The sequence below is a fragment of the Budorcas taxicolor genome, chromosome 17, assembly GCF_023091745.1.
Source record: "Budorcas taxicolor isolate Tak-1 chromosome 17, Takin1.1, whole genome shotgun sequence".
Taxonomy (NCBI): Eukaryota; Metazoa; Chordata; class Mammalia; order Artiodactyla; family Bovidae; genus Budorcas; species Budorcas taxicolor.
The window spans coordinates 52,654,741-52,682,667 of NC_068926.1; the positions used below are offsets into that span (position 1 = coordinate 52,654,741).

At 52.3% G+C, this 27,927-nt stretch overlaps 1 protein-coding gene across 1 annotated transcript; it reads left to right on the forward strand.

Moving 5' to 3' along the window:
• Positions 1-3,751: 3,751 nt before the first annotated feature.
• ABCB9 (ATP binding cassette subfamily B member 9) lies at positions 3,752-27,927 on the forward strand. The gene is made up of 11 exons (XM_052654687.1): positions 3,752-4,376; positions 10,984-11,098; positions 11,660-11,790; positions 12,688-12,893; positions 15,591-15,788; positions 17,071-17,199; positions 19,339-19,527; positions 20,015-20,188; positions 22,764-22,923; positions 24,460-24,596; positions 26,803-27,927. The coding sequence occupies exons 1-11, from the start codon at positions 3,752-3,754 to the stop codon at positions 27,061-27,063; spliced, it is 2,325 nt and encodes a 774-aa protein (XP_052510647.1). The 3' UTR covers positions 27,064-27,927.

The following is a 27,927-nucleotide window of genomic DNA, read 5'->3' on the forward strand; positions in this document are numbered from 1 at the left end:
CTACCGGAAGAAAAAGCCTTTGACAGGACTGTCAGTGAGGGTGGGGTCATTTGCTAACCCTATGCCATTCCTTAGCTTTTAGGGTCAAAGCAAGTTGACCTGTCTTCCTGGGCACATCAGGCCCTGGGCACAGCCTGCTCTGACCTCTGGCCACCACCCTGTCCTTGTCCCTTGGGGCACGCACGTCACCCATGTGCCCACAATTTGCCCTCCAGCTTCACCTGGCCAAACCCAGGTCAGGCAGATGGAGAGAATGGACGTGGCTCCAAGCATCCCACTGGTCCCCATCCTCCCCTCCTCTCAATCTGGGCTGGTGGTTGTGTCCCCTTCATTCTGCTGCTCAGTAACTTTAAAAATAACAAGAGTCGTCCCGTCTCCACTGAGGGCTGTAACCTGACCCGAGTTGGATTCTGATCCATCAGAGCCTGGAGGAGGAGGACTCAGCACTTGAGAGCTGGGCACCCTCGTGCTGTGTGCTCTGCCCCCGCTCACTGGGTAACCTCAGACCATCCTCCCTCCCTCTCTGGGCCTCGGTTTCCCCATCTGTACAATGTGGTTCAAATAGCCTGTGATGCTGGAGTGCGAAACTTTGTTTATGCCGGTGAGGAAGATAAATAGCTGGGCTCCCAGGTAGGTGGCTGGCCATCAAACGGGTTGACTTTACCCGAAGCGGAGGGTGTCAGGAAAGGATCCCCTCGGTGGCTGGGAGTCGGTGGGGAGAGCTGGTGCAGCACCCCGCCCCCCACCCCGCTCCTGTGCTCGTCTCTGGCAGGTCTGCCCCCTCTCCCACTTCTGAATGCCAGCTCCTCCCCGAGGGCTAAAGGGACTCCTCGTCCCCACCCCGAGGTGAGCTGCAGCCAAGGTGGCTGGCAGGGCCTTTGCAGCCGGGAGGCCTGCAGAGGCACCAGGCCAAGAGCATCCCTCCCCAGGCTCTGTCTCACGCTCACCCACTCACTGGCTCCTTGAGGCCTCTGCATTGCAGCAGATAGGAGCCTGAGTTGGCAGGCCTGCTGGGGGTGGAACAAGGGCCTGTGCAGGGGGTTTTCTGTTGCCCCATCCCCCCCTCCACCCCCTCCCCTGCCCTGGATTCCCCTCAGCCCAGAGTTCCCTGAAAGAGCCAGCTGCTGACGGGCAACCGTCTTCTCTAGGACGGACTTGAGTCTTCCTAGAAGAGCTGTAGTGACAGTAGAGCACCTCAGGCTTGGGGACCACCACACCCCTGTGTCCCCTCTGCATCTCAGACCCTCCTGAGCATCATTAAAAGTCTTGCCTACCTCCTCCCCTCCGGGAGGCTGGTTTGAAGAATCACAGTTTTGGAGTTGAGAGCCCAGATTTTGGAAATCAAAAGGCCTGGGTTCACATCCCGGCTCTGCCACTTCCTCCTAGCTGGGTGACCTGGAGCAGATCACTCAACCTCTATGTGCCTTAGTTTTCTCACCGTAAACTGGGGATAACAATGAAACCTCATAGGATTCTTGTGAGGGACGACTGCATGTAAACCACTCAAAACAGTGCCCGGCGCACAATGACATCGGTGTCTGCTGTTACTACTCTCGCTGCTGTCCTCATCGGTGTTATCACTGTCCTCAGTTCTTTTCTTGGCGGAGCCCCCGCTAGTATAGGTCTGTTCTCCTTTGATGAACATTCTGTGTTTGCGCTTGCAGTGTGTGTGTTTGTGTGTGTATATATATATATATATATATATACACACACATATATGTGTATTTTTAAATTGAAGTATAGTTGATGTTCAATGTTGTATTCATTTCTGGTGTACAGCAGGGTGATTCAGTTATATATATAGTCTTTTTCATATTCTTTTCCATTATGGCTTATGGCAAGATATTGAACATAGTTCCCTCTGCTATACAGCAGGTCCTTGTTGCTTATTTTATATATCGTATCTGCTAGTCCCAAACTCCTAGTTTATCCCTCCCCTACCCCCCTCCCCTTTGGTAATCACAAGTCTGTTCTCTTCGTCTGTGAGTCCGTTTCCGTTTCGTTAATATTTGTGCCATAATTTAGATTCCACATATAAGTGACATCATGTGGTATTTGTCTTTCTCTTTCTGATTCACTTCACTTAGTGTGGTAATCTCTAGGTCTATCCACGTTCCTGCAAGTGGCATTATTTCATTCTTTTTTATGGCTGAGTAGTATTCCATTGTGGAATACACATCTTTATCCATTCATCTGTCAATGGACATTTAGGTTGTTTCCATGTCTTGGCTGTTGTAAGGACTTGCTATCTTGACAAGCATTCTAGCTTAGTAGTTTAGAGCCTAGCTTCTAAAACCAGGCAGCTCTGGGTTCAAATCAGAGCTCCACTGCTCAACAGCTGTGTGATCTTGGGCAAGTTATTAGCTCCTCTGGGCCTCAGTTTCTCCATCAGCTAATTGGGCATGATAGTCTAAATTTGACAAAGTTGTTGCGAGGGCTAAATAAGCAGACACACACAAAGCACGTAGCTCACATAAAGGGCGGGACTGCTAGGAAGCTCTGTGCCTCATAATTGTTTGCTCATAGTGGTTAGACACCTGCTGTTGTGTCAAGAATGCAGTTCCAGGGTTGTGGGTCAGGTGCTGGGACCCTTCACACACTGGTGTGTGTCCCGACTCAGGCCTTTGTTACCAGAGTGACATGGGCCACGTGCTTTTGCCTCTCTGTGCCTCAGTTTCCCCAACTGTAAATGGGAATGTGGAAGCACTGGCCTCCTGGAGTTGTGTGAGGTTTCTGGCATTCCAGAACATGCAGTCAGTCACCTTGGTCTGAGCCTCGGAGCTGTGAGGGAGAGGGTCTCTCAGGCTGCCGCCCCCGCCCCGCCCCATTGCCCTATTCCCAGTCACTACTCACAGCCACCCCTCCTGTTGCCCCATGCCTCTCTCCTCCTTTGGAGACTCTGGAGCTTTGCCTGTTTTGCAGATGGGGCATCAGAGACTCCCATGTCTCCTTGTCTCCCTCAAGCACATCAACACATTCCTACCTCAGGGCTCTCGCCATGTCTGTTCCACCTGTCCAAAATGCTTTTCCCCCAGGTATGCACATGGCAGACTCCCTTACCTCTTTCAGTCTTACTCAAGTGTTACCTTCACAGCAAAGTCTTCCCTGCACCCCCATTTAAAATTGCCCTCACATCCCTTACACCCAACTCTTCCCCCCAAGCCCTGTCTCTTAACACATCGTATCACTTACTTATTGTCTGTCTCTGACACGATTGTCCCATCTCCTCAAGAGCAGGGATCTTTGTTATTTTGGTTCACAGTTAAATCCCCAGCACAAGGGCATCCCTGGTGGTCCAGTGGCTAAGACTCAGCACTCCCAGTGCAGGGGGCCCAGGTTCAATCCCTGGTCGGAGAACCCGACCCACATGCCCCAACTAAGAGCTTCAATGCTACAACTAAAAATCCTGCATGCTGCAGCCAAGACCCGGTACAGCTAAACAAATAACTTTTTTTTAAATCCTCAGCCCAAAGAACAGTGTCTGGCCCACAAAGGACACTCAATAAATATTCCCTGAATGAGTGGAACCTTCACCCTACCCCTGTGTAATTTGTCACTGCCATTTTACCGATGAGGAATCTGAGGCTCAGAAATGTCAAGAGACTTGCTCAAGGTCACACAGGCAGCAAGCAGCAAGCCCTCACCCCTCACCCCACTGCACCCTGCAGGTCTGGCCTCGCCCCGCAGACAATGGCCTTGCCCCCATGAGCTAGAGCCTGCCCCTCGGTGCCTGCCTACCCCGGCCAGCAGGATGCAGCTGTGGAAGGCGGTCGTGGTGACCCTGGCCTTCATGAGCTTGGACGTCGGCATGACCACGGCCATCTACATCCTCAGCCACCGGGACCGCAGCCTGCTGGAGGACATCCGCCACTTCAACATCTTTGACTCGGTGCTGGACCTCTGGGCGGCCTGCCTGTACCGCAGCTGCCTGCTTCTGGGGGCCACCATCGGCGTGGCCAAGAACAGCACCCTGGGGCCCCGGAGGCTGCAGGCCTCGTGGACAGTCATCGCCCTCGTGTGCCTCTTCGGGGGCATCTACACCGTGGTGAAGCTGCTGCTCTTCTCCGAGGTACGCAAGCCGGTCCGGGACCCGTGGTTCTGGGCCCTCTTCGTGTGGACCTACGTCTCACTTGCTGCCTCCTTCCTGCTCTGGTGGCTGCTGTCCACGGTGCGGCCGGACGTCAAGGCCCTCGGGCGGGGCGCTGGGGCCGAGGGCGAGGGCGAGGGCGAGGGCGAGGGCGAGGGCTTCCCTGGGGAGGACCGGCCTGCACCCGAGCAGGCGTCTGGGGCCACGCTGCAGAAGCTGCTGTCCTACACCAAGCCCGACATCGCCTTCCTCGTGGTGGCCTCCTTCTTCCTCATCGTGGCAGCTCTGGGTAAGTGCCGGCCTGTGGAGCCTGGTGGGCACCCGGGGAATATGTTTAGGGGATGTGACCACCTCTTCTTTCCTCTCAAGTTTTTTTTTTAATTTTATACAATTTTTAAAAATTTTATTTATGTATGTATTTTTGGCTCTGCTGGGTCTTTGTTGCTGTGCGGGCTTCTCTCTAGTTGTGGCAAGCGGGGGCTACTCTGGTTGCGGTGCACAGGGTTCTTGCGGTGGCTTCCCTGCTTGTGGAGCATAGGCTCTAGGCACGCGTGCTGCAGTAGTTGCGGCTCCCGGGCTCTTGGCGTGCAGGCTCAGTAGGGCACGGGCTTGGCTGCTCCGCGGCATGTGGGATCTTCCTGGAGCAGGTATCTGGGAAGGTATCTAACCCGCATCTCCTGCACTGGAAGGTGGGTTCTTTACTACTGAGCCACCAGGGAAGCCCCGTCCTCTCCAGTTTTAATATCTTCCTTCCATGATTCAAACATCAAATTAATATGCAAAGGTAAACATTGAGTGTTTCGCCCTAGTTCTGCCCCTGACAACCCTAACTCCCCCTGCCCAGGGCTAACTACAGGAAATGGTTCCAGCAACTTCCAAGTGGGCAGGAAACCACTTTTATTCATTTCTTATATATGTTTCCAGTGTTTCTTTATACAGCTATAAGCAAAGAAGTCTCTCTCCCCCCATCTTTTGCACTCTAGTCTGTGTCTTGCTTTTCTCACTTAATATATCCTGGGGACTTTCCTGGTGGTCCAGTGGCTAACATTCTGAGCTTGCAATGCAACAGCACGTGTTCAATCCCTGGTAGGGGAACTAAGACCCCACACACTGCGCTGTTGTTGTTGTTCAGTTGAAGTTTGTGTCTGACGCTGCAGTCCCACGAACTGCAGCATGCCAGGCTCCTCTGTCCTCCACTGTCTCCCAGAGCTGCTCAAATTCATGTCCACTGAGTCAGCGACGTCATCTAACTGTCTCATCCTCTGCGCCCCTTTCTCCTTTTAGCTGTCTTTCCCAGCATCAGGGTCTTTTCCAATGAGTCTGTTCTTTGCATCAAGTGGCCAAAGTATTGGAGCTTCAATGCTCGCTTCAGCAGCACGTATACAAAGTATTAGAGCTTCAGCATCAGTCCTTCCAATGAATATTCAGGGTTTATTTCCTTTAGAACTGACTTGTTTGATCTTGCTATGCAGTGCAGCCATATAAAACAATAACAACAATAGTATATCCTAGAATTCTCCCAGTTAGTTCCTCATTTTGTTTTTGACCGCATAATATTCCACTGTGTGACTGTACCATAGGTTATTTAGTCAATCTCCTGTTATTGGACTCTTGGGTGGTTTTGAGTCTGTTTTTTTCTTGTTTATACACATTTCCTATAACTGTGAATATATCTAAAGAATTCACCCTATAGATAAGTGGCATTTCTGGGTTCAAAGCATTTTTTATAATGAAGCAGAATAGAGCCATCAGGGTATGTAGTCTGTGATGAGCTTCAGTTCAGTTCAGTCCGACTCTTTGTGACCCCATGAATCGCAGCACACCAGGCCTCCCTGTCCATCACCAACTCCCGGAATTCACTCAAACTCATGTCCATCGAGTCAGTGATGCCACCCAGCCATTAAATCCTTTGTCGTCCCCTTCTCCTCCTGCCCCCAATCCCTCCCAGCATCAGGGTCTTTTCCAATGAGTCAATTCTTCGCATGAGGTGGCCAAAGTATTGGAGTTTCAGCTTTAGCATCAGTCCTTCCAATGAACACCCAGGACTGATCTCCTTTAGGATGGACTGGTTGGATCTCCTTGCAGTCCAAGGGACTCTCAAGAGTCTTCTCCAACACCACAGTTCAAAAGCATCAATTCTTCAGTACTCAGCTTTCTTCACAGTCCAACTCACATCCATACATGACCACTGGGAAAACCATAGCCTTAACTAGACGGACCTTTGTTGGCAAAGTAATGTCTCTCCTTTTTAATATGCTATCTAGGTTGGTCATAACGTTCTTTCCAAGGAGTAAGCGTCTTTTAATTTCATGGCTGCAGTCACCATCTGCAGTGATTTTGGAGTCCAAAAAAATAAAGTCTGACACTGCTTCCAGTGTTTCCCCATCTATTTCCCATGAAGTGATGGGACCAGATCCATGATCTTAGTTTTCTGAATGTTGAGCTTTAAGCCAACTTTTTTGCTCTCCGCTTTCACTTTCATCAAGAGGCTCTTTAGTTCCTCTTCACTTTCTGCCATAAGGGTGGTATCATCTGCATATCTGAGGTTATTGATATTTCTCCCGGCAATCTTGATTCCAGTTTGTGCTTCTTCCAGCCCAGAGTTTCTCATGATGTACTCTACAGATAAGTGAAAAAACAGGGTGACAATATACAGCCTTGACGTACTCCTTTTCCTAATTGGAACCAGTCTGTTGTTCCATGTCCAGTTCTAACTGTTGCTTCCTGACCTACATATAGGTTTCTCAAGAGGCAGGTCAGGTGGTCTGGTATTCCCATCTCTTTCAGAATTTTCCGCAGTTTATTGTGATCCACACAGTCAAAGGCTTTGGCATAGTCAATAAAGCAGAAATAGATGTTTTTCTGGAACTCTCTTGCTTTTTCAATGGTCCAACGGATGTTGGCAATTTGATCTCTGGTTCCTCTGCCTTTTCTAAATCCAGCTTAAGTTGATGAGCTTAAGTTGCATGAAACTTTTATCCTAGTTGTGCGCACCTGTGTGTGTGTCCTGGGTGGTGATATAAATGATATCTGTTACTGGATAGATAGCATATAACCTAGATAGCATATAACAGATATCTGATATCTGTTCAGTCTGGTCCAAACAGTTTGGAAGTGCCGCTTCAGCAACACAGTGGGAAGATGACATTGCAGGGTGGAAACTGTGGGTTCTGGGGGTGACAAGGCCCAGGTACCAATTCCATTCCTGTTCCAGGCCTGGCTGTGTGACTGTGGGCAGATGATCTAGCCTTTCATAGCTTCACATCTTTTTTCTGTGAAATGGGGGTTGCTAGCATCCTTGTTCCAAGATGTTGTAAAGTTGGAATAAAGACAGAGAGGAGAGGGACGTCCCTGGCGATCCAGTGGTTAAGACTCCAGACTTCCAATGCAAGAGTCATGGGTTCAATCCCTGATTGTGGAACCAAGATCCCACATGCCACGAGGCACAGGCAAGCAAACAAACTAAAAGGACTGAGAGGAGAAGGAGAGGTACGGAGCTTGTTACTTCCGGGAAGTACAGGGATGTCCACTCCTGTGAGTTGTTACATGTCTAACTCACCAAGGAACAGAGTCTGGGAGCAGCCGCAGAGGCACAGGGATCTTAGAACTGGCGAGCCCTTGAGCCCCTTTCCATGTACCATCTACCCTCTGTCCTCTCAGTCCCAGCCCCTTGACCACTGTGTGATTTTAGGCACGTCTTCCTGTCTGTAAAATGGGCATCTCAGCAGTTGTGAGGTTCAGTGAGCTCATACAAGTAGGCTACCTTGGACAACGCCTGGCACATAGAAAGCTCCCAGTAAGTTTTAGCGGCCGTGAGTACTGAGATGACGCCTTGTCATTCAACCAGCCTGCTTCTCCTCCTCGTGCTACGAGGTCAGCAGTCTGCTCATGAGCAGCCTACTGGGATTCTGTTGACCCTGGTCCTTAGCTACAGCTTTGGTGACAGGAGTATCTTGCGTCTACTCTGCTGCCTCCCCTAGCTGGCCTGGAGCCCCTTGGGGTCAGAGGGCAGGTCTGACTCCTTCAGGGCCCCCAATACCTGGCCCAGAATCAGACTCGCTGAGTAGATGAATGAGTGAATGGCCATCCTGCCCGTGTTGGCAGTTGTCTCCCACATGGCCTTGTTTCCCCCGCCTGCCAGGGCGCTGTCGTCAGCTGTTGTGCGCGCAGGGATACAGATGTCCTAAAATACAGCCAAGCAGATTGTGCCAGCCTGTAGGGTTATGTTGAGGTCAAAGGCTTCAGCTTGAGATCAGGCCCCCAACTTCACTCATTGTTTTATTTTTTTGGCTACACCATGCAGCATCTGGAATCTTAGTTCCCTGACCAGGGACCAAAGCTGCACCCCCGGCATGGGAAGTGTAGGTTTGTAACCACTGGACCACCAGGGAAGTCTTAGATAGTTTTAGTCGAGTTTACTTACTGTGGCCAAACTTCAGTGTCTCATCCTGTAATGAGGGCTTTGTCAGGGTTTTGTGAATTTTTTTTTTTTTTTTTTTTGGCTGCGCCGCAGGGCATCTTAGTTTTCTGACCAGGGATTGAACTTGTATCCCCTTCAGCAGAAGTGCAGAGTCCTAACCACTGGACCACCAGGGAAGTCCCGGGTTATTGTGAAAATTAAATGAAGTGAAGCACAGTGCCTGGCAAAACTAGGTACTTCACAAAAGTTAAATACTATGGTTATTGGTCTTCCCAGGTGGTGCAGTGGTAAAGAATCTGCCTGCCAATGCAGGAGACGTGAGTTCGATTCCTGAGTCGAGAGGATCCCCTGGAGAAGGGAATGGCAACCCACTCCAGTATTCTTGGAGAATTCCATGGACAGAAGAGCCTGGCAGGTTATAGCCTGTGGGGTTACAAACAGTCAGACACAACTGAGGGACCGAGCATGCATGTACACACACTGTGATTAACAATTATTTTTCAATCAGTAAGCATCCAGTAGGGCCCAGATTTTTCTGAAACCTTACAATCTAAAAGGAAAACTACCTGTTGTGGAAAAAAAAAGGATTAATTTTAGTGTTGAGTGTCTCCCACTGAGATTCTTTAATATGGATTTCAAGGCAACCTAACTACAATAACCTTGGGCAAATGACTTAACCTTTCTGAGCCCCAGTTTCCTCATGTGTAAAATGGGAAGAATGATAATACTACACTTATAGGATTATTGGGAGGCATTTGAAACTTGAAAGAGGTGAAGGAGCCGCTATCTGGGGTAACAGTGGTCCAGGCAGAGGGAACAGCCTATGCAAAGGTCCTGAGGCAGAAAGCTGCCTGATTATTAAAGGAAAAGTAGAGAGAGTGGAGGGAGAGTAGAAGTTAGTAGCTCAGTACCAGGGCCAGTCATGCAGCGGGTGTCAGGCACTGTGAGGACTTTGATCCAGGATGAGACGATCTGACTTGGGTTTCACAGGCTCCTGCTGTCTGCTGGGAGTGGAAAACAGGTTGATGGGGACAAAGGTGGCAAGCAAGGAGAACCAAGACTTAGTTGAGACCATCCAAAGGACGTTGACAAAGCCAGGTGGGACAAGCAGAAGGAGAGGCAGAAAATTCTGGAAATATTTTGAGAGTAGAGCCGCAAGATTTGCTGGCAGACTGGAGAGTTTCACCTGGTTCTTGGGCAGATTCAACAACAGAGTTTGCCTACCTGGTTATTAGTTCAGCGCCCCCACCCAGCAAGGGCTCCATGAATGTCTGTGGTTAATATCATCACTGGTGCTTGTTGGACCGAAAATTCTCCTGGAGCTCCTCAGGCCCTTTACTTCCCCGTGGGTAAGCTGAGGCAGAGATTCAGCTGAGGCAGAACTTCTGGCTGGAGACCCCATCTGGCCACTCCATCTGGAGATGGAGGCCAGCTTTGTAGCCACCCTGTGGTTTCTGCCCCAAGACCAGCAGAGGGCGCCAGAACCCCATGGAAGGCCTCTGTCTTGGCTGAGCCAGTTCTGCAGCGCTGACTGGGGAGGGACCCACCCAACCTGTACATTGGTTGACTTTTATTGTGCGCCTCGTCTATGCCTGGTGCTGACCCAGGCTGTGGCTGCTGAAAGCTGCAGTGAAAACTGGACACAGTCTGGTCTGACCACCTCCCGTTACGTGTCCATCATTTCCATGAGAGTGGGCCATTCATTCCAGGTTATTGGGAGGGAAGGCGCAAGGAATGAGTCCCAGACTGGAAGCTGGTTTGGGTTTGAGTCCTGCCGTCCTCTTAATTGCTGTGTGATGTCTAGCAAGTTCCTCAGCCTCTCTGAGTCTCCCATTCCACCTCAGTGAAATGGCGATGACATCTCTGCCAGATGCCCCTTCCCCCTGCCACACCCAGGATCGATGTGAAGATACATGGGTAAGAAATTATCTGGCAAGCTGTAAAGTGCCTGACCAGGAGGGGTGGGGTGGCGGTTCTAGCATTGCTCAGAAGCAGAACATAGACATCTTCTGAGCTTCTAGAATTTGGACTCTGAACCCTCTGGCAGAGAGAAGAAAGCAGTGAACTTTGGTGGCTATCAGCTGTCAATTGGTGGTGTGACTGGATGAGCCTCAGCTCGTCTTTTCAGCTCCACTTTCTTCGTCTGTAAAATGGGTGATAACAGGGTCGCCTTCTGAGTCCTCGTGCAGAGGGGATGACTATCACCCAGGAGCCCCGTGGGTCTGTGTTCTCCCTCTCTGGGAGCCATTATTCCTGATAACAGGATCCAGTCAGTACAGACTGAATAACTCACATTTCGTATGTTCCTGATCTCTGAGAAGAGGGCCCCCGCCCCCGCCCCCGCCCGGCTACTAAGCAGGAGTTTGCAGAGAGAGAAAAACCCCACGAGTGAGGTAAGCAGTGAGGGTAGTCTGGGGGCTTCCAGAGCCCCCTCCTGTCTGCAGACGCCCCCACGAGCCCGCCCTGTCTCCGGCAGGAGAGACCTTCCTCCCCTACTACACTGGCCGGGCCATCGACGGCATCGTCATCCAGAAAAGCATGGAGCAGTTCAGCGCAGCCGTCATCATCATGTGTGTGCTGGCCATCGGCAGGTAGCGACCCCTGCCTGCCCCCACCCACCAGGCCTGCAGCTCCTGAGAGGAAAGGGGCCATGGAGGCCCAAGAAATGCCCCTTGGGATAGGAGGCTAAGGCCTGTCCCTCAGCTGGTCCCCATGGTAACCAACAACCCAGCCCCTGGCTTAGTTCTGTCCATTTGGTTGAGCCCCACCCTAGAGCCACACCCCTCTTGTCCCTAAAAATGACTTCAGTCTGCGGGGTTCCCCTTTCAGCACCACCCCACCCCCAGCTGTTTTTCAGGCAGGAGACAAGGGCCAGCTTTGTCTGTGCTATTCTGGAAAGGCGAGAGGCCTGATGGGTGGAGCTGGGCTTCTCGCCCACAGTAAAAGTCCCCCCGTGCCCTCACCTTGGGGGCTCCTGTTGGGAGCAGGGTGACCCCCTGGCAGTGCCAGCCCCAGAGAGTGGGCTCAAGGTTGGGGTCCCTCGCCCCTGTGAAGGCCCTGGCCTGCCAGCAGTGGAGAGGGAGCAGTGAGGGGCAGGGGTCAGTTGCCGGAAGGACGTCGTGCTATACATAACATCTCTTATCTGCAATTAGCTCATTTGCCGCAGGTATTCGGGGCGGCATTTTTACCCTCATATTTGCCAGACTGAACATTCGTCTCCGTAACTGTCTCTTCCGCTCGCTGGTGTCTCAGGAGACAAGCTTCTTTGACGAGAATCGCACAGGTTGGTTTTCCCGGGGGCCTCGGGTGACCTGGGGCTGGGCCTGGCCAGGTGGGCCTGCCCTGCTTTGATTTAAATGGGTGAATCAGTGCTCTCAGTCCTGCTGGCTCTCCCTGCCATCCGATTCAGGGTGGGGATGCCCCTCGTGGCTGGCGTGGGCCTCCCGCCCCCCTGAGCCCTGGGGAGCTGGTCTGAGGTTTTGCTGTGAGCTGTGGCCACTCTAGGACCCTGGCCAGGCCACCCTGTCCCTGAAGCAACCAAGGCCTCGCCTCCCACTGGCTTGTGGGAAGCACATGGGCCAGGACTCCCCCAGCCTGTGGGGGTGAGCAGGGCAGGGGGACAGGACAGAACAGGGAGGCCGAGATCCAGTCTCTGAGGCAGCCCAGCCTGGGTGCAGGCCCCATCCCTGAGTTCACCTCCCTGAGCCTCTGTTTTCTCCTCCGTAACATGGGAACAATAACAGGAGTTGCTCCACGGGACTGTTGTCAAGGTCTTAGCCCAGTATCCAGCCATCACTAAGGGGCGTTCTGGTCCTCTCTCTTCCACAGCTCAGATGGTTATTACCATGAGGCTGAAGAGGGGAGTGGCCCCTCTGCCAGTGACAGGGAGGGGCCACGGGTTCAGCTCTGGCTCAGTCACGGCCATGCTGTGCGGCGCTGAGCAAGACTCTTCCCCTCTCTGAGCCTCAGCTGCCTCCTCTGTGCTCTGAGAGATGTGAAGCTGAAATCAGATGCTGGTGACAAGGGCTGGGCTCAGAGCAGCCCCCAGGGCCATCGGCTCACCCTGTCCCCCTGCAGCCCAGCCCAGAAGACAGGGAAGGTCCAAGCTCCCCAAGGGTCCCTTGCCCCCGCTCTCAGCAGACCTGTTACTGCAGAGGGAGCTGAGAGGCCTGTGTTCCAGGGGACCTCATCTCCCGCCTCACCTCGGACACCACCATGGTCAGCGACCTGGTCTCCCAGAACATCAACATCTTCCTGCGGAACACGGTTAAGGTCACAGGTGTGGTGGTCTTCATGTTCAGCCTCTCGTGGCAACTCTCCCTGGTCACCTTCATGGGTTTCCCCATCATCATGATGGTGTCCGACATCTACGGCAAGTACTACAAGGTAGGCCCCGCCTGATCCCCACTGGGGTCTCCCCACCAGCAGCTCTCAAATGACCCCTTAGGATGGACTCAGAGGGCCACTGGGGGCTAAAAAGGGACTTGTCTTAAAACTGAGTTTGCGTTCACTCATTCAATAATCAGACAGGACCCCTGTCCCCATGGAGCTTATATTCTAATAGGGCCAGCCGATAAATAGCAACAATGATAATGATGGAAATATATAACACAGTCATAGCTCAATTGGTAAAGAATCTACCTGCAATGCAGGAGACCCGGGTTCAATTCCTGCATCGGGAAGATCCCCTGGAGAAGGAAATGGCAACCCACTCCAGTATTCTTGCCTGGAGAATCCCATGGACAGAGGAGCCTGCCAGGCTGCCCCCTGGCAGTCCATGGGGTCACAAGAGTCGGACACGACTTAACGACTAGAGATATAATACAATAAAAGTTGGAGAAGATAAGGAGATAAATGAAAAGAAATAGCATAATAGAGAGCATTGGGGTTGGTTGCAGTTTTATTTTATTTTTAAGTTAAGTGTCTTTCTTTTGCTATCCTTTTTTAAACTTTTTATTTGTTTTGTTTTTGGCTGTGCTGCACCTTCATTGCTGTGCTTGGGCTTTGTCTCACTGCGGTGAGCAGGGGCTACTTTCTAGTTGTGGTGGACGGGCTTCTCGTTGCGGTGGCTGCTCTTGATGCAGAGCACAGGCTCTGGGGTACAGGCTTAGTAACTGTGGTACACAGGCTTAGCTGCTGCAAGCCATGTGGGATCTTCCTGGACAACGGATGGAATCTGTGTCCCCTGCATTGGCAAGTGGATCCTTAACCGCTGGACCGCCAGGGAAGTCCCAGGCTGCAATTTTAAATTGGTCTTTCTGAGAAGGTGGCCTTTGAGTAAAGAGGTGGACATATTGGGGAAGCTCGTTCCAAGCAGAGCGCACAGCCAGTACAAAGGCCCTGAGGTGGGACCGTGACTGGCCTGTTTGAGGAGCCTCAGGAAGGCTGGTGAGGCCGGAACCAGAAGTGAGGAGAGAGCCAGGAGGTGATGGGGGTTAGATGGTATATGCCTTTGTGGGAAGTTTGGGTTTCACTCTGAGTGCAAAGTTTGCTCTCTTTCTATAGAGTGTATGTTCAAGGTAGGGGTGGGGGGTGGAGGCGCCCAGGCCCCCATGATCAAGGCCCTCACCCAAGATGCAATGGTGGGCAAGCAGTAGTCCCCTCCGGCTGCCCCCAGCACTGCTGTCAGAAGGATCAGCCTGTAAGCGAAGCCCCTGCCTCACCTTCCTTCTGGTTCCCACAGTGGTGGGTGCCTCTGAGCTCTTAGGGCCCCAGGGTGGGTGCAGGCAGGTGCAGGCAGGTGCAGGCAGCCCCTTCCCCAGTGATCCAGGCCTGAGGGGGACAGGGACGCTCCTGAGCAGGGCACTTGGACCCTGAGGTCCCCACTTGGTCAGGACTCTTAGTGCCCATGACCTGAGGCCAGCGCCTAAATGAATCCATTCCCCACAGCCCACTGTGTCACCCTCCTGCAGAGCCCAGTCACCAGGAGGGCCCTCTCCCCTGCAGGTCTGGACCACTGGCCTTGCTATTTTCGTCCCTGAGGAGAGAAAGTAAATATATGAGTTAGAGTCAGAGCAGTTTCCCTTCCACCCCACCCTTCCTGCCTTCCTGGCAGCCCCTGGGAGGGGCCAGGAAGCCCTGGAGCACCCTGCATCACATCAGCCCTGCCTCTGTGCACACCTCAGGCTCCACCTTCAGGATCAGGGGTGCGGCCTCAAGCAAGCCCTATTTAGGCCTCGTACCTGTACCCCATGTATAGGGTACCATCATTGAGTCATCACCACAAGCCACACACGTCGTCCGCAGCCAGACATGACTCAAGGCAGTGTGGCTCCTCCCAGGGTGCCTGAGCCTGAGTACACTGCGTGCTTCTGATGGCCTGGGCGTGACTTGCAGGTCATGAGACATGCCAATGTAGGAGCCTCCTGGGCAGCCTTCCTGGCTGGTGTGAAGTTCTGAGTGTGGTAACTGTCACAAAGCCTGCATAGCGAGGCCCAGGGACTGCTTCCAGAACTCTGTGGGCAGCAGTCCGATGGTCATGTTCTTGGAACCACTTCTCAGCCATCCATCCCCAGTTATAAGCACACGATGTGGGCAGATTTCACAGCCCGTGGCCTCCACCACCGTCTAGAACTCAGCTAAGAGTTCTGGAATCTCTGTGCTAGATTTCAGTCTCTCACATAATTTAATGTATGTTGCTGGATGTAAATGGTGCCGCCTTAATAGGTAGTGTTTCTTGTGCAATATACAACCTGAACAACCATCCAGAGCATCCCTGCTCTTATGCCAGCTCAGGATCAGGAATCGAGACTCGTTTTCTGAGAAGGTTATGCATGGTCATGCATAACTTTCTCTGAATACTAGAGATAACTTCACGATCAGTGGCCCATCCCTCAGGAGATAGAGCCTCAGGAGCTCACCCCCAAATCCCAGCTGGAGTCTGTTGTCTGAGCTCAGCAAATCACGCTAGGAGGAGATGGGGGAGGAAAGGGAGCTAGGTCTCATCCCCTTATCCCTGGAACTCCCTGCATAGATCTGACACCAACTAAAGACAGAAAGCCCTAGAGAGACCTGGGGCACGGGCAGAGGGTGAGCCTATCTGTTTTGAGGTCTCCTCCTCTTTGTCCCCGCTCCCACCCACAGAGGCTCTCCAAAGAGGTCCAGAGTGCTCTGGCCAGAGCCAGCAGCACGGCCGAGGAGACCATCAGCGCCATGAAGACAGTGCGGAGCTTTGCCAACGAGGAGGAGGAGGCGGAGGTGTACTCGCGGAAGCTGCAGCAGGTGTACAAGCTGAACAGGAAGGAAGCCGCAGCCTACATGTACTACGTCTGGGGCAGCGGGGTACGTGCCCCCAGCAGGTCTGACACAAAGATGGAGGACCCCTTAGTCAGTACATTAGCCCAGGTCCCTGCATGCTGGTGTGACACTTGACTTTGTCCTGATTTTCTGCTTGTCCTCAGAGGATCTTTCTGGAAAGAAACGTAGATTCCTGTGAATGTCCCCCCAGGACACTCCTTCTTACCTCTCACCTGGGTGTGGGGTGGCCAGGCAGGAACTTTCTTTTCCCTGTTGGGGAGACACCCCTGCCAAGATGGGGAGTCACCCCGAGGGCACCTGGGGATGCGACCTGGGCAGATTCCCGGCAGGTCCTAGAGCGTCCGGCTCACTCCCTGGGGATGCGTTCCAGTCCCTCCTGGAGAAGAAGCACGTGGGGCCTGTCACTGTGTGCTGGCCACGCCTGAGGGTGGGCTATCGGGGAAGAGCTGGGATAGGCATGAGGAGGGTTTGGGATTTAGGGCAAGGAAGGAGCCAGTGATCTACAGATGAGCAGGGGATAAGGACCTTCTGGGACCTCCCCCCACCCATGGTAACCCCTCCTCAAAAGTGCCCAGCCAGAGGGGAGAAAGGCCTGAAATCCAGCCAGCCAAGTCTCCTGGCAGTCTGCCCACCAGCAAGGGCGTCTCTTGCTGCTTGTGCCAAGGCACTGTGGTCCAGCTGTGGGTCTAGTTCCGACCCAGCATTGCTGGCTTGGAATGAGGAGGGGCAGATAGGGACCCCGAGTGGGTTGTGTCATGGGTATGCAGGTTCCACTCCTGTTGCAGACACTCCCCGGGCACCAGAGGGGGCGGGAGGCAAGCACACCCCAGACACAGCCCCTCCTTCCTGGTAATACTGACCTCATCTGCTTGGCCTAGCTTGCTGTGTGACCTTAGCCAGAGGACTCAGCCTCTCTGAACCATGCTCTTCTCAATAAGGAGGAGACGAATAGCTCCAGTTTGGCCTCGCTGAGGCGCTTGGGAACTGTGTGTGTGTGTGTGTGTATGCCAGGGCCTGACAAAGAAAGCCTTGTTCCCGACCAGGCTCATGGCCTGTTCCAGCAGGGGGCCTTTGCAGGGAAAAACTCCCTGGTAGGGGTGGGGAGGGTGTGAGTGACAGAGGGGCACCAGCTCGTGGGAGGCCGTCCCTGCCGCTGGCTGGACTTGCAGTTTGTGACTGGGTGCAGAGTCCACAGCTTCTCTCACCTCCCCTGCAGCCTGTGGGGTGGGGAGACAGAGGGAATGGGGTTGTGGATCTAAGTCAAGGGCCCCCGAGAGTCAGACACCTCTTTCCGTCTGCCCTGCAGCTCACACTGCTTGTGGTCCAGGTCAGCATCCTCTACTACGGGGGCCACCTCGTCATCTCGGGGCAGATGACCAGTGGCAACCTCATCTCCTTCATCATCTATGAGTTTGTCCTGGGAGATTGTATGGAGGTGAGGGGCTGGCTGGGGAAGCGGGGGTGGGGGGTGGGGGTCCTGGGGAGGAGGGAGAGGTAAGGGGGAGGGATCTGAATGGGGTTATCCAGGGTCCACAGGAGGTGGCATTTCTTTCTAAAGGACATGATAATACCAACAAGGAGACTAACACTAACCTGTGACAGCAACTTTGCGGAGCAGAGTGGCAGCAACAGAGATTATTTCAGAAGATGCCCCTGAGCACCTGTACGAGGCCCAGTGCTCCCCGGGTCCCCATTTCCCAGAAAAAGAAGCTGAGGCTGAGAGTGGTTCAGTGACCTGCCCCCCATGTTTGTAGGGGTTCCCAGTTCCAAGCCAGATGGTCTGACTTTATTTTAACCCACTTTAAAGAGCAGCTCTATGGAAAAAGAAGAGTGGGTTTGTTTTTTAAATGGATTATGTCTTTTATATATGTATATACATGTATATATATATATACACATACAGTATTTCAATTTTATTTTAAAATCTATTTGGCTGTGCCTGGTCTTAGTTGCGGCATGCAGGATCTAATTCCTGGACCAGGGATCGAACCCGGGCCCCCCACTTTGGGAGCCTGAAGCCTTAGCCACTGGGGCAGCAGGGAAGTCCTTGTAGATTAACTCTTAATTTGGCTTCTCCCTCCAGCAGGCCCTGAGATGAGGGAGCTGAGGAGCTTGTGCCTAAATTGCCATCAGTCACTTCCAGAGGATGCACAGAGTGAGGGTGTTAGCTCTCTGGTCTGACCCCACCCCCCCCCCCCCCCACAAAGCCCTCCAGCACTAAGGTGGAGCCTGTGTGTCCTGCAGTGGTAAAGATGTGGGGTCAGGGGCGGGTTAGTGTCTTCCGCAGACGGTAATTTGCCTTAGCTCCAGTCAGACTCACAGTGTCATCTGAATCAGCGTCAAGGAAGCCATGCTTCTGAAACATCCACAGCAGCGGGCAAAGACATGTGTCCCAGGATGTCCAGTGTGGCATAGTTTATAACAGTGAAAAGCTGAATGCTTGTCAGCCAGGGATTGGGCAATACGGTATATCCGTATGCCGGAAACAGTCCGTCTGTGCTACAAAAACTAGGCAGCAGCCACAGGAGCGAGGCAGAGCTGTGTGCACTGGTGCAGAGAGCCCCAAGACACAGAATCAGTGCAAAAGCTAATCTCTGAGTCATAGGGATGGGCTGATCTCATGGTCTTCTTTCGTCTCAAAATTATTTAATTATGTATTTGCATGTGTTTGTAAACGCACAGAGAAAGGACTTGAAAGACACAGTACCCTGATAACCGAGACCACCTCTGGGATGAGGGAGAGAGAGCAGTGTCTACACATCACTTGTGTCTTAATATGAGTAATTATATGTGGATGTTAACAGCTGTGGTGTATTGAGGGCTTCCTATGTGCTGAGTACTCTCTTCACAGAACCATGATACAGGCACTAATATTACCCCCATTTCATCAACCAGGACCCTCAGTCACAGATCATAAGGGCCTGAACTCGGGAGCCAGACGCCGGGGTTCGAATCCTGGTTCTGCCGCTTCTCCATCTGTGTGGCCTGGGGGAAGTCACTTGAGCACTCTGTGCCTCAGTTTCCTTATCATCACAGAGGAGCTAATGATAGCAGCTACCTCATAAGACATATATGCACTCAGTAAAATGAGTCATTATTCACATTTATACTTGTGTATATTTTTACCCAAGGAAATGTATAGTATAAATTTAGGGCCGTTTTTATCATCGAAATTTAAAAATTCTGTGGCAGCTGCAAAGGGCAGGTCCAATTCCTGTTCTGCTACATTCTGGCTTCTCTGCAATTTCATTTCTTCTTCTGGAGGGTGATAACGCCTACCCTGCTGGACAGTGATGAGGTTTAGCTGTAACACATAAAGCATCAGTATTTTTTTTATCACTGTCTTCATTTTTTGCATCCTCGTCCTGGTCTGCTGTACCAGCCGGTGGGGCTCTGACAGCCTCCTGGGACCATGCCCCCGCCCCCCCCCCCCCCCCCCCCCCCCCCGCCTCCGTCAGACCTGCTGCTGTGTTCTTGCTCTCTCTGCACTCCCTTCATCCCTCTGGCACCATGGAGAGGGAACCTAGGATTGAGGTGTCAATGGGTCAGGAACATGTTTCTCCTCCCCGCACAGTCCGTGGGCTCCGTCTACAGCGGCCTGATGCAAGGAGTAGGGGCCGCCGAGAAGGTGTTTGAGTTCATTGACCGGCAGCCGACCATGGTGCATGACGGGAGCTTGGCCCCTGACCACCTGGAGGGCCGGGTGGACTTTGAGAACGTGACCTTCACCTACCGCACTCGGCCCCACACCCAAGTCTTGCAGGTGAGAGAGGGCCGGAGAACACCCCCCACCACCCCCAATCATCCCTTCCCTCCTCCCATCTCTCTTGCACCCCCTACAGGCCAGGCCATGGCAGTGCAGCCAAAAATACGAAAAGCAGAGTCCCTCCACTCCTGGAGTTGGGCTCTTGTTGGGGAAGGCGTTAACAAAAGGATTCCAAGAGAAATGCTAGGAAGGCAATAAATTGGGGTAGTCTGCAGAGATGATATTAATAGTCCAAGAGGGTTTCTCGGGGGAGGTGACTTTTGATCTGGGACCTAAACAAGGAGCAGGAGTGAGCCAATGGCTCTCTGCAGAGAGAACATTCCAGGAAAAGGAGACGAGTATAAAAGTGCTGTCAAGGCCTAGCAAGGAGAGCCTTCTGGGGTCGGCGGCAGTGGGGCAGGCTGGGAAGGGTGCCCGGGGCCTCTGAGACCAGAGCCTCTGAGTGAGCCAGTGGCCCTGCCTTGTGTCTGTGTGTTCCTTGTAGAACGTCTCCTTCAGCCTGTCCCCCGGAAAGGTGACTGCTCTCGTGGGGCCATCGGGCAGCGGAAAGAGCTCCTGCGTCAACATCCTGGAGAACTTCTACCCCCTGGAGGGGGGCCAAGTGCTGCTGGACGGGAAGCCCATTGGCGCCTATGACCACAAGTACTTACACCGAGTGGTAGGCGCACGGGCCTTTGCTGCCCTCCTCCGCCCTTTCCCTGTTTGACCTTCTCCCGCGAGCACTAGCAGATGCAGGCAAGAGGGCTCAGAATACACACACAGTTCAAAGGATTATCACCGGGATTTCCCGGGTGGTCCAGTGGCTAAGACTCTGTGCTCCCAATGGAGGGGGTCCAGGTTTGATCCCTGGTCAGGAAACTAGATCCCACATGCTGTAACTAAGACCGAATGCAACCAAATAAAATATATATTAACAAAAAAAAGGATTACCACCAATGTAACACCACCCAGTTCAAGAAATAGAACATTCCAGCACTCCAGAAGCAGCCCCCATCCACTGCTCCCTCCATGTGCCCCTTCTTTGCCTCCCAAGAAGCGCCGTCTCGCCCAACTTTCATAATCATCGCTTTCTTGCTCTTCTCCTGTTCCTCCCATGGCTGTGTGCCTCCCCAGATGGTGCAGCTGTGTTTTGCTAGTTTTGAACTTGATCTGACTGGAGTCATAACACATGTGTTCTCTGCGTCTTGTTTCCTCCACTCAGCGTTATTTGTGAGTTTTCCAGGTTGAGGCTGTGTTTGTAGTTCCTTCATTCTCATTGCTGGGAGATAATCCACTGTGTAAACATGTCAGTCCATTTACACGTTCTGTTTCTTGATGGATAGTTGGGGGTGTTTCCTGTTTTTTTAGTATTAGCAACGATATTGATACGGACAACACTGATACTCGTCTTGTGTGTCCTGGTATGCACCGGTGGGTAGGTTCTCCCAGAGTGGATGTGTATCCGCAGCTCTAGTAGTTCCTGCCATTAAGGTGGTTTACTTTTTTCTTTTTTTAACTTTACAGTCCCACCAGCAGTGAAAGAGAGTTCAGGTTTTCCACATTTAAATTATCTCCAGTACTTAAAGGAGGCTATTCATGACCTTACAGTTTTTGGTAGTTTTCTCAGACAGGTACACTCAACATCTGATCCGGAGCTGGTATAAGAGCAGGGACGCCCTGGACAGTTGTTCAGTTGTGTACTATACGGGAAACACCAACTACCAAGCAGACGCCATTTACATCATCAACAGACATTAAGTTACGCGAGAGCCTGGGTTGGCACAGAGACTCCAGAACTTCCAGCTAGTTGTAGATGCTGGTGGAGGCCGCAGATTGTGACCTCTTCCCACTCATGTGTATATAACCAGGGGTAGATGGTGGAGAAGTGGTCTCAGGTATGCCACCACTGGCTGCTGCCCACCAGAGTTCTGGAAGTGGCTCCTGGACAGAGCTGTTCAGGCTTTGCAATAGTTGACATGCTCAGATACCTAATCTCAGATAGCTAGTATCAGTCCTGTATCTGTAACCAGTCGGTGAGTGTCTACAGGTAGTTCACTGGGGTCTTTTGCATTTTCCTGGTGACTAAAGATTTTAAGTCCTTTTTCATACGTTTCTTGGACTTTTGGATTTCCTCTTTTGTGAATATCCTCTGTTTAAATTTTTAATTTTCATAAACCCAAAGCAGTAGAACTCAACCATCTAACTATATTCTCATCTATTCAGAGAATTTTATAACAAACATGTGAGAATCCCCTCCACCTCACCTTTTGAATGCCACCTTTTGATAATGCTGGCATGATCCAGCATTATCAGTTTAGTCAACATCCTTTCCTTTCCAACGTGTTTCCCTTCTTTATATAAACATGTCTACATATAAAGTCTTCCCTGATAGCTCAGTGGGAAAGAATCTGACGGTAACATAGGAGACGCAGGAGACACGGATTCAATCCCTGGATCGGGAAGATCCCCAGGAGAAGGAAATGGCAATCCACTCCACTATTCTTACCTGGGAAATCCCATAGACAAAGGAGCCTGGTAGGCTACAGTCCATGGGGTCACAGAGAGTTGGACATGGCTTAGCAAGTAAACAGCAGCAACAACAATACATAAAGCCACATACACTTTTTTTTTTAACAAAAATAGAATCGTTTTATATATATATATAGCAGCTTGATTTTATAGATGCATTGTAATCATGTAATCAATCCTCAGTTTATGGACAATTAGATTTTTTTTCTTTTTTGCTGTTTACAGTATTGTAGTGACATCCTCCAACTACATACAAATTCCAAAAGCTGGGACCCTGAGACAATAGTTCCTTTCTGTTGGTTGCTAAAAGGGAGGGGGCACCAACCGGGAGGTCCCTGTGGCCTCTGCCTGCTCTGGCCTCTTGCTTCTTGCCATGGACAGACTCACAGAGGCACATTCCACACTCTCTCACTCTCTTTTCTTCCAGGTCAGAGGCAGCCAATGAGCTCTGTCTCGGAGGTCAGGGAACTTGGCTGAGCCCAGAGCGGCAAGCTTAGCGGGGCCCCCAGTGTGTTGGTCAGGGAGCCTGAAGGCTTGTGCAGAAAGTGGACTCCACTCTTTGGAAAGAAGAGAGGCCACTGAATGCAGCAGCTAGTCGTGGGTCCTGATCAGATTTCAGACTTGAGGCCCCAGGCATCAACCAGGCCCGGGGCTGGTGAGGTTCCTGGTGACAGCTGAACTGATGTGTTCCCGGCCTCCCATGCCCCTTCCTTCCTCCTCCACAGATCTCCCTGGTGAGCCAGGAGCCAGTGCTGTTTGCCCGCTCCATCACAGACAACATCTCCTACGGCCTGCCCACTGTGCCCTTCGAGACAGTGGTGGAGGCTGCCCAGAAAGCCAATGCCCACGGCTTCATCATGGAGCTCCAGGACGGCTACAATACAGGTACAGGGCCCAGAGCATCAACTCCACTGTGCCCGGAGGTCCATCCCCAGGGATTCAACCCTCTGGGTTATGCACTGCCCTCTGCCAGCTACTCTTTATTATTTCAGGGGAAATCCACATAAACTGTACTGTTTTTAAATATTTATCTATTTATTTATTTGGCTGCATTGAGTCTTGGTTGCATTACTTAGGAGCTTTTGTTGTGGCTCTCAGGCTTAGTTACCCCCTGCATTACAAGGCGGATTCTTAACCACTGGACCACTGGGGAAGTCCCTAAACTTAACTATTTTAAAGTGAACAATTCAGGGACTTCCCTGGTGGTCCAGTGGTTACGATTCTGTGCTTCCACTGCCGGGGGCATGGGTTTGATCCCTGGTCAGGGAACTAAGATCCCACATGCCACATGGTGCAGCCAAAAATAAATAGAGTGAACACTTCAGTGGCACTTAGTACATTCACAGTGCTTTAAAACCATCGCCTCCGTTTAGTTCTGAAACACAATTGTTTTAAAATGTTATTTGTATTATATTATTCATAGTTACTTTACGTGAATAAGTAATTTAATGAGTTGAACCATATATTAACTTATAGACTTGATTTAACGTATTTTAAAATTTTAATTCTTGCAGCAAGGCTATTCACACAGTTCAAAACTAAAAAATTAGACCTAACTACATCCAGTGAAAAGTTTCATTTCATCCCAGTCTTCACTACCAGTTCCCTCCAGCCCCCACCAAAGCTTCTTTCATTAATTTCTTACATGTCATTTTGGAGTTTCTTTATGCAAATATGAGTATGTGTTTTTAGTAACTCCCACCATCTACAGAAAAAAAAAAGCACCTTTTTTCTGCACCTGTTTTTTTTTAAGTGATACCTTTTTTTTCCATATTGATACCTAGAAAGCTACTTTTTTTTTTAAGCTACTGCACAGTATTCTATTGTGTGGCTTTATAATACTTTCCTCAAAAATAACTGATTTCCTCAGTTTCCTGTTGATAGACAATTTGTATTGTGTTTTTGGTTTGGGGGTTTTGTCGTTTTCAGTTAACAGTGCTGAGAGTCACAGTGCGCGAGCAAGTAAATGAGCAGGAAATATTCCCAGAAATGGGTTTGCTGGTCCAGGGGTTGTGTGTCTGTAATTGTGGTCTGTGCACTCACACAGCACAACCCGACACACAGAGGAGTGTGCACCGCAGCACAGGGATCTCAGCAGCTGAACCCCAGGAAGACGGGGGTGCCCCTCAGCCACCCCAGCACAGTATGCTCTCAAACGTTTGGAGTTTTGCCAGATTAATACGTAAAAGTTGGCATCTTGGTACCACCCGCACACAGTCATAATTTGCTTGCCCCTCATGAACAGGAAGAAGGAGCATTGTTCTGTGAGGTTTCCAGCCGGTGCCCTCTCAGCCCCACCTTTCCCGGGGAGCAGAGCTCCCTTGGCAGAAGGAAAAGCAGAGGCAAGGCACTGCTCATCCCTCCCCAAGGGCCACCCCGCCTCCCCTCCCACTCACTTGCCCCTGTGCCTCCGCCCCACAGAGACAGGGGAGAAGGGTGCCCAGCTTTCCGGGGGCCAGAAGCAGCGGGTGGCCATGGCCCGGGCTCTGGTGCGGAACCCCCCCGTTCTCATCCTGGATGAAGCCACCAGCGCCCTGGATGCGGAGAGCGAGTATCTGGTGAGTTGCGGGGTGGCGGGTGATGCTGGAGCAGAGCAGCAGACAGGTGCTGGGAAGGGCTCAGGGTGGCTGTAGGGACTCTCCCAGGCCAGCTTCCTGGATTAGGGTGTTCCGGAGCTGAGGGCAGAGAGCGGGACGGAGGAGACCCATGGTATAGTCACTCAGCCCAGCCTCAGGGCTATGGTGTTGAAACCAAATCCACCTGGGTTCGAGTCAGGAGATGTGGGCCCTGGATTAGGAGCTCTGCCCTGGAACTCATAACCTGAGTGTCTCTCTTACTCCAACTCTCATGTCATCGATAAAGAGGGGCCCACAATGTATTTGAAGACTTAGCTACCCCTCTCTCACCATGGATCCATTGATTTATCACACGGTATCTAATGCCCACCTCCCGGGCACCAGGCGCTGTTCTGGGTGCCAGGGTCACACTGGCCCCTGCCCCCAAGGTGTTTCCAGTCCAGGGCGAGAGACAGATAACAAGGAGACAAGGGTGAGTTTGCCCTGGGACCTGTGCTATGTAGAAAATGAAACAGTCCTGTGATGGAGAGGTTGAGAAACATAACCAGCCTTTAGTTAAAGCTGGGAAAACAAATTTTATCCAGCAGCTAATAAAGCAGGGAAAAGAGTTGAGGTCTAAGATTTGTGCAGGGGTGATGATTTGTGATGGGCAGCCATTTCAAAGGGAGATTGAGGATGCAGGGAAGGGGTGGGAGCAGGGGTCAGGGGAGACTGATGAAGGGCTGGGAGCTGGCAGACAGTTGGCAGCCACTCAAATTAGGATTCCTGTCCCACACCGAGTCTGGGAGGTGGGGCCCTAACCTTCCGATGACTACATTTTGAAGGAATGACAGAGAGACATTCCTGAGCTTTAGGAGATTTGCATATGCATCTCCAGGGGACAGAGGAGGATGTGACAGCGCTAAGCCCCTTGTGGTAGGTAAGTGCTCTAAGAAAGGGGGCTCAGCCGCCCGCCACCCAGCGTGTGTTGGTTAGGACACTCAGTTTTCCCGGCGGCATTTAGGGGCTGGGGTCATCCCAGGGACAAGGCTTTGCCCCTGCAGGAGCCCCGCTGGAGTGTGGCTGCCTTAGTGCAGGGTTCAGATGGGGTCACACCTACCTGCCCAGAATTCACGTGCAGAACCAGGATCATCAAAGAGCTATTGAGCTGAGACCAGAAGGGAAAGGAGCCAGTCAGGGGGATCTGGGTGAGAGCATCCTGGGGAGAGGGGCAGTGAGGGCAAAGGCTCGGAGCAGGTCCACAGCCGACCACCCAAGGTCAGCGTGGTTGACGGTGGGGGTCGAGCATGGTGAGGTCGGGAGAGAGTCATTGTGGGTACGCCAGCTGTTCAGGCCCTGGAAAGGGGTTTGGTGTGGTTTTTTTTTAGAGTAGGTTTACGTTTAAGGAAAATTGAGCAGAAAGTACAGAGTTCCCATGTATACCCCTCCCCCCAAACAAATCACCTGTTATTAACGTTTTACGTTAGCAGTAGGTTAGTTCCCATTGAAAATTGGTATTAGTGCATTGTTATTAACTCACGGTCACCATTCACGTCTGGGGTCCCTTTGTGTTGCGAATTCTATGGGTGTTAACAAACACAGGATGTCATGTTATGCAGAAGAGTTTCCCCGGCCCCAAAATTCCCCCCAGGCATTTGGGTTTTATCCCAAATAGGACAAGAAGCTCTTGGAGGGTGAGTTCAACAAAAACTGATTAAAAGTATTAAATCCACGTGGGGAGCGCATCAGGAAAGTTGCCGGGATCCAAGCCAAAAGGAACGGTGGCAAAGGTGGAAAGATGGAGCAGAGAGACCCTGGGGAGATGGGGCTACAAGATTTGCTGATGAGTCAGGTTTGTGGGGTGAAGGAAGGATGAGGAAGCAGGTGATGCTGGTTTTGTTGGCATGAGCTCTGAGGCTGACGGTGAGACCGTTAACCAAGGCCAAGGTTAGGGGAAGACCATCCCTCTTCATGATGGAGCCCTTCCATCATTCACCAAGTGTTGCCCCATGTCAGGCTCTGGGCTCTGTCCCGCAAGGACAAAAACTCAGGAAGTAGGTCCTGGGCAAGCCCTCGCTTTACAGGCGAAGAAGCCCCAGAGAGGCTGAGTGTCTGTGGGATATGACGGACCCGGGATCTGAGCCAGGACTGGGCGGGGTGGTGGGCGGCGGCAGTGCCCGTGTGAGCCGGTGCCCTCCTGTGTCCGCAGATCCAGCAGGCCATCCACGGCAACCTGCAGAAACACACGGTGCTCATCATCGCGCACCGGCTGAGCACGGTGGAGCGAGCGCACCTCATCGTGGTGCTCGACAAGGGCCGTGTGGTGCAGCAGGGCACTCACCAGCAGCTGCTGGCCCAGGGCGGCCTTTACGCCAGGCTGGTGCAGCGGCAGATGCTGGGGCTTGAGCCCGCCGTGGACTTCACAGCCGGCCACAGGGAGCTGCCAGGCAACAGCAGTCACAAGGCCTGACCACAGGGCCCTGCCTCTCCCAGTGGGGCAGAGGCCCCAGAGCAGGCCCGGCAGAGGTGCCCACGGGGGCCCCCCCATCCTGGCCACCCCCACTGCCCTCTGAGCCCAAGCCCATGGCACTGGAGGGGGAGGGCCACCTGCCCTGCCCCACAAGTCACTGCTTCCTGCATCTCTTCCCCGGGTCCCTGCCCTGTTCCCCAGGCCACCACCGGCCCCCTGCTGCCATGAGCCACCCCTGCCAGTCTGGGCACAGAGACGCCACTGGTCTCTCGGGCTGGCCTCCCGAAGCTTCTAGGCGAAGGTAGAACTATCTTTTTAAACCAAGATCTTAACCAGGTTTTTTTACTGCTTGGTTTGATGGCCCCCATCAACTCCTAGATTTCAAAAACATTTTTCTAATTGGGAGTAATGATGGGCAAGGTCCCTGAGATGTTCTGGAAACTTCTAAGCTGGGAGTGAATGACCCTTCTCCCTAAGAGCCTGGGGGTATGTCAGGGAGAACTGGGCCTCTGCTGTTTGCCCCTGGAGAGAAGGGGCTTCCAAGTCCCTGTGGTGGTGGGAACACGGCGGGGTGGGGGGACTTCCCGTCTTGCCCTCTTTCCAGCTTCGTGAGTCAGGCCAACAGTGGGCGGGGAGTGGAAGGCGCCTGCCTGCCCATCACCCCCCAAATCTAAGCCAGTCTCACTGTGAACCACTACGAACCTTAACTAGGGGAGTGAGGGGCTGGCCAGGCCTGGCGGAGCCTCGGGGGTCCCTGGCCCAGCGCCCAGCTTGAGCCCCTCCCCCTGGCTTGCCCCTCCTCGCACCCTCTCCCCTGGCTGGCAGCCCCCTCCCCACATCTGCCCCGCCGCTCTGCCATTCTGA

Coding starts and splice junctions, on each gene's coding strand:
- ABCB9 (XM_052654687.1), top strand. CDS start 3,752: ATGCAGCTGTGGAAGGCGGTCGTGGTGACCCTGGCCTTCATGAGCTTG. Junction 12,894..15,590: donor TCTACGGCAAGTACTACAAG/GTAGGCCCCGCC, acceptor TCCCACCCACAG/AGGCTCTCCAAAGAGGTCCA. Junction 15,789..17,070: donor ACTACGTCTGGGGCAGCGGG/GTACGTGCCCCC, acceptor TCTGCCCTGCAG/CTCACACTGCTTGTGGTCCA.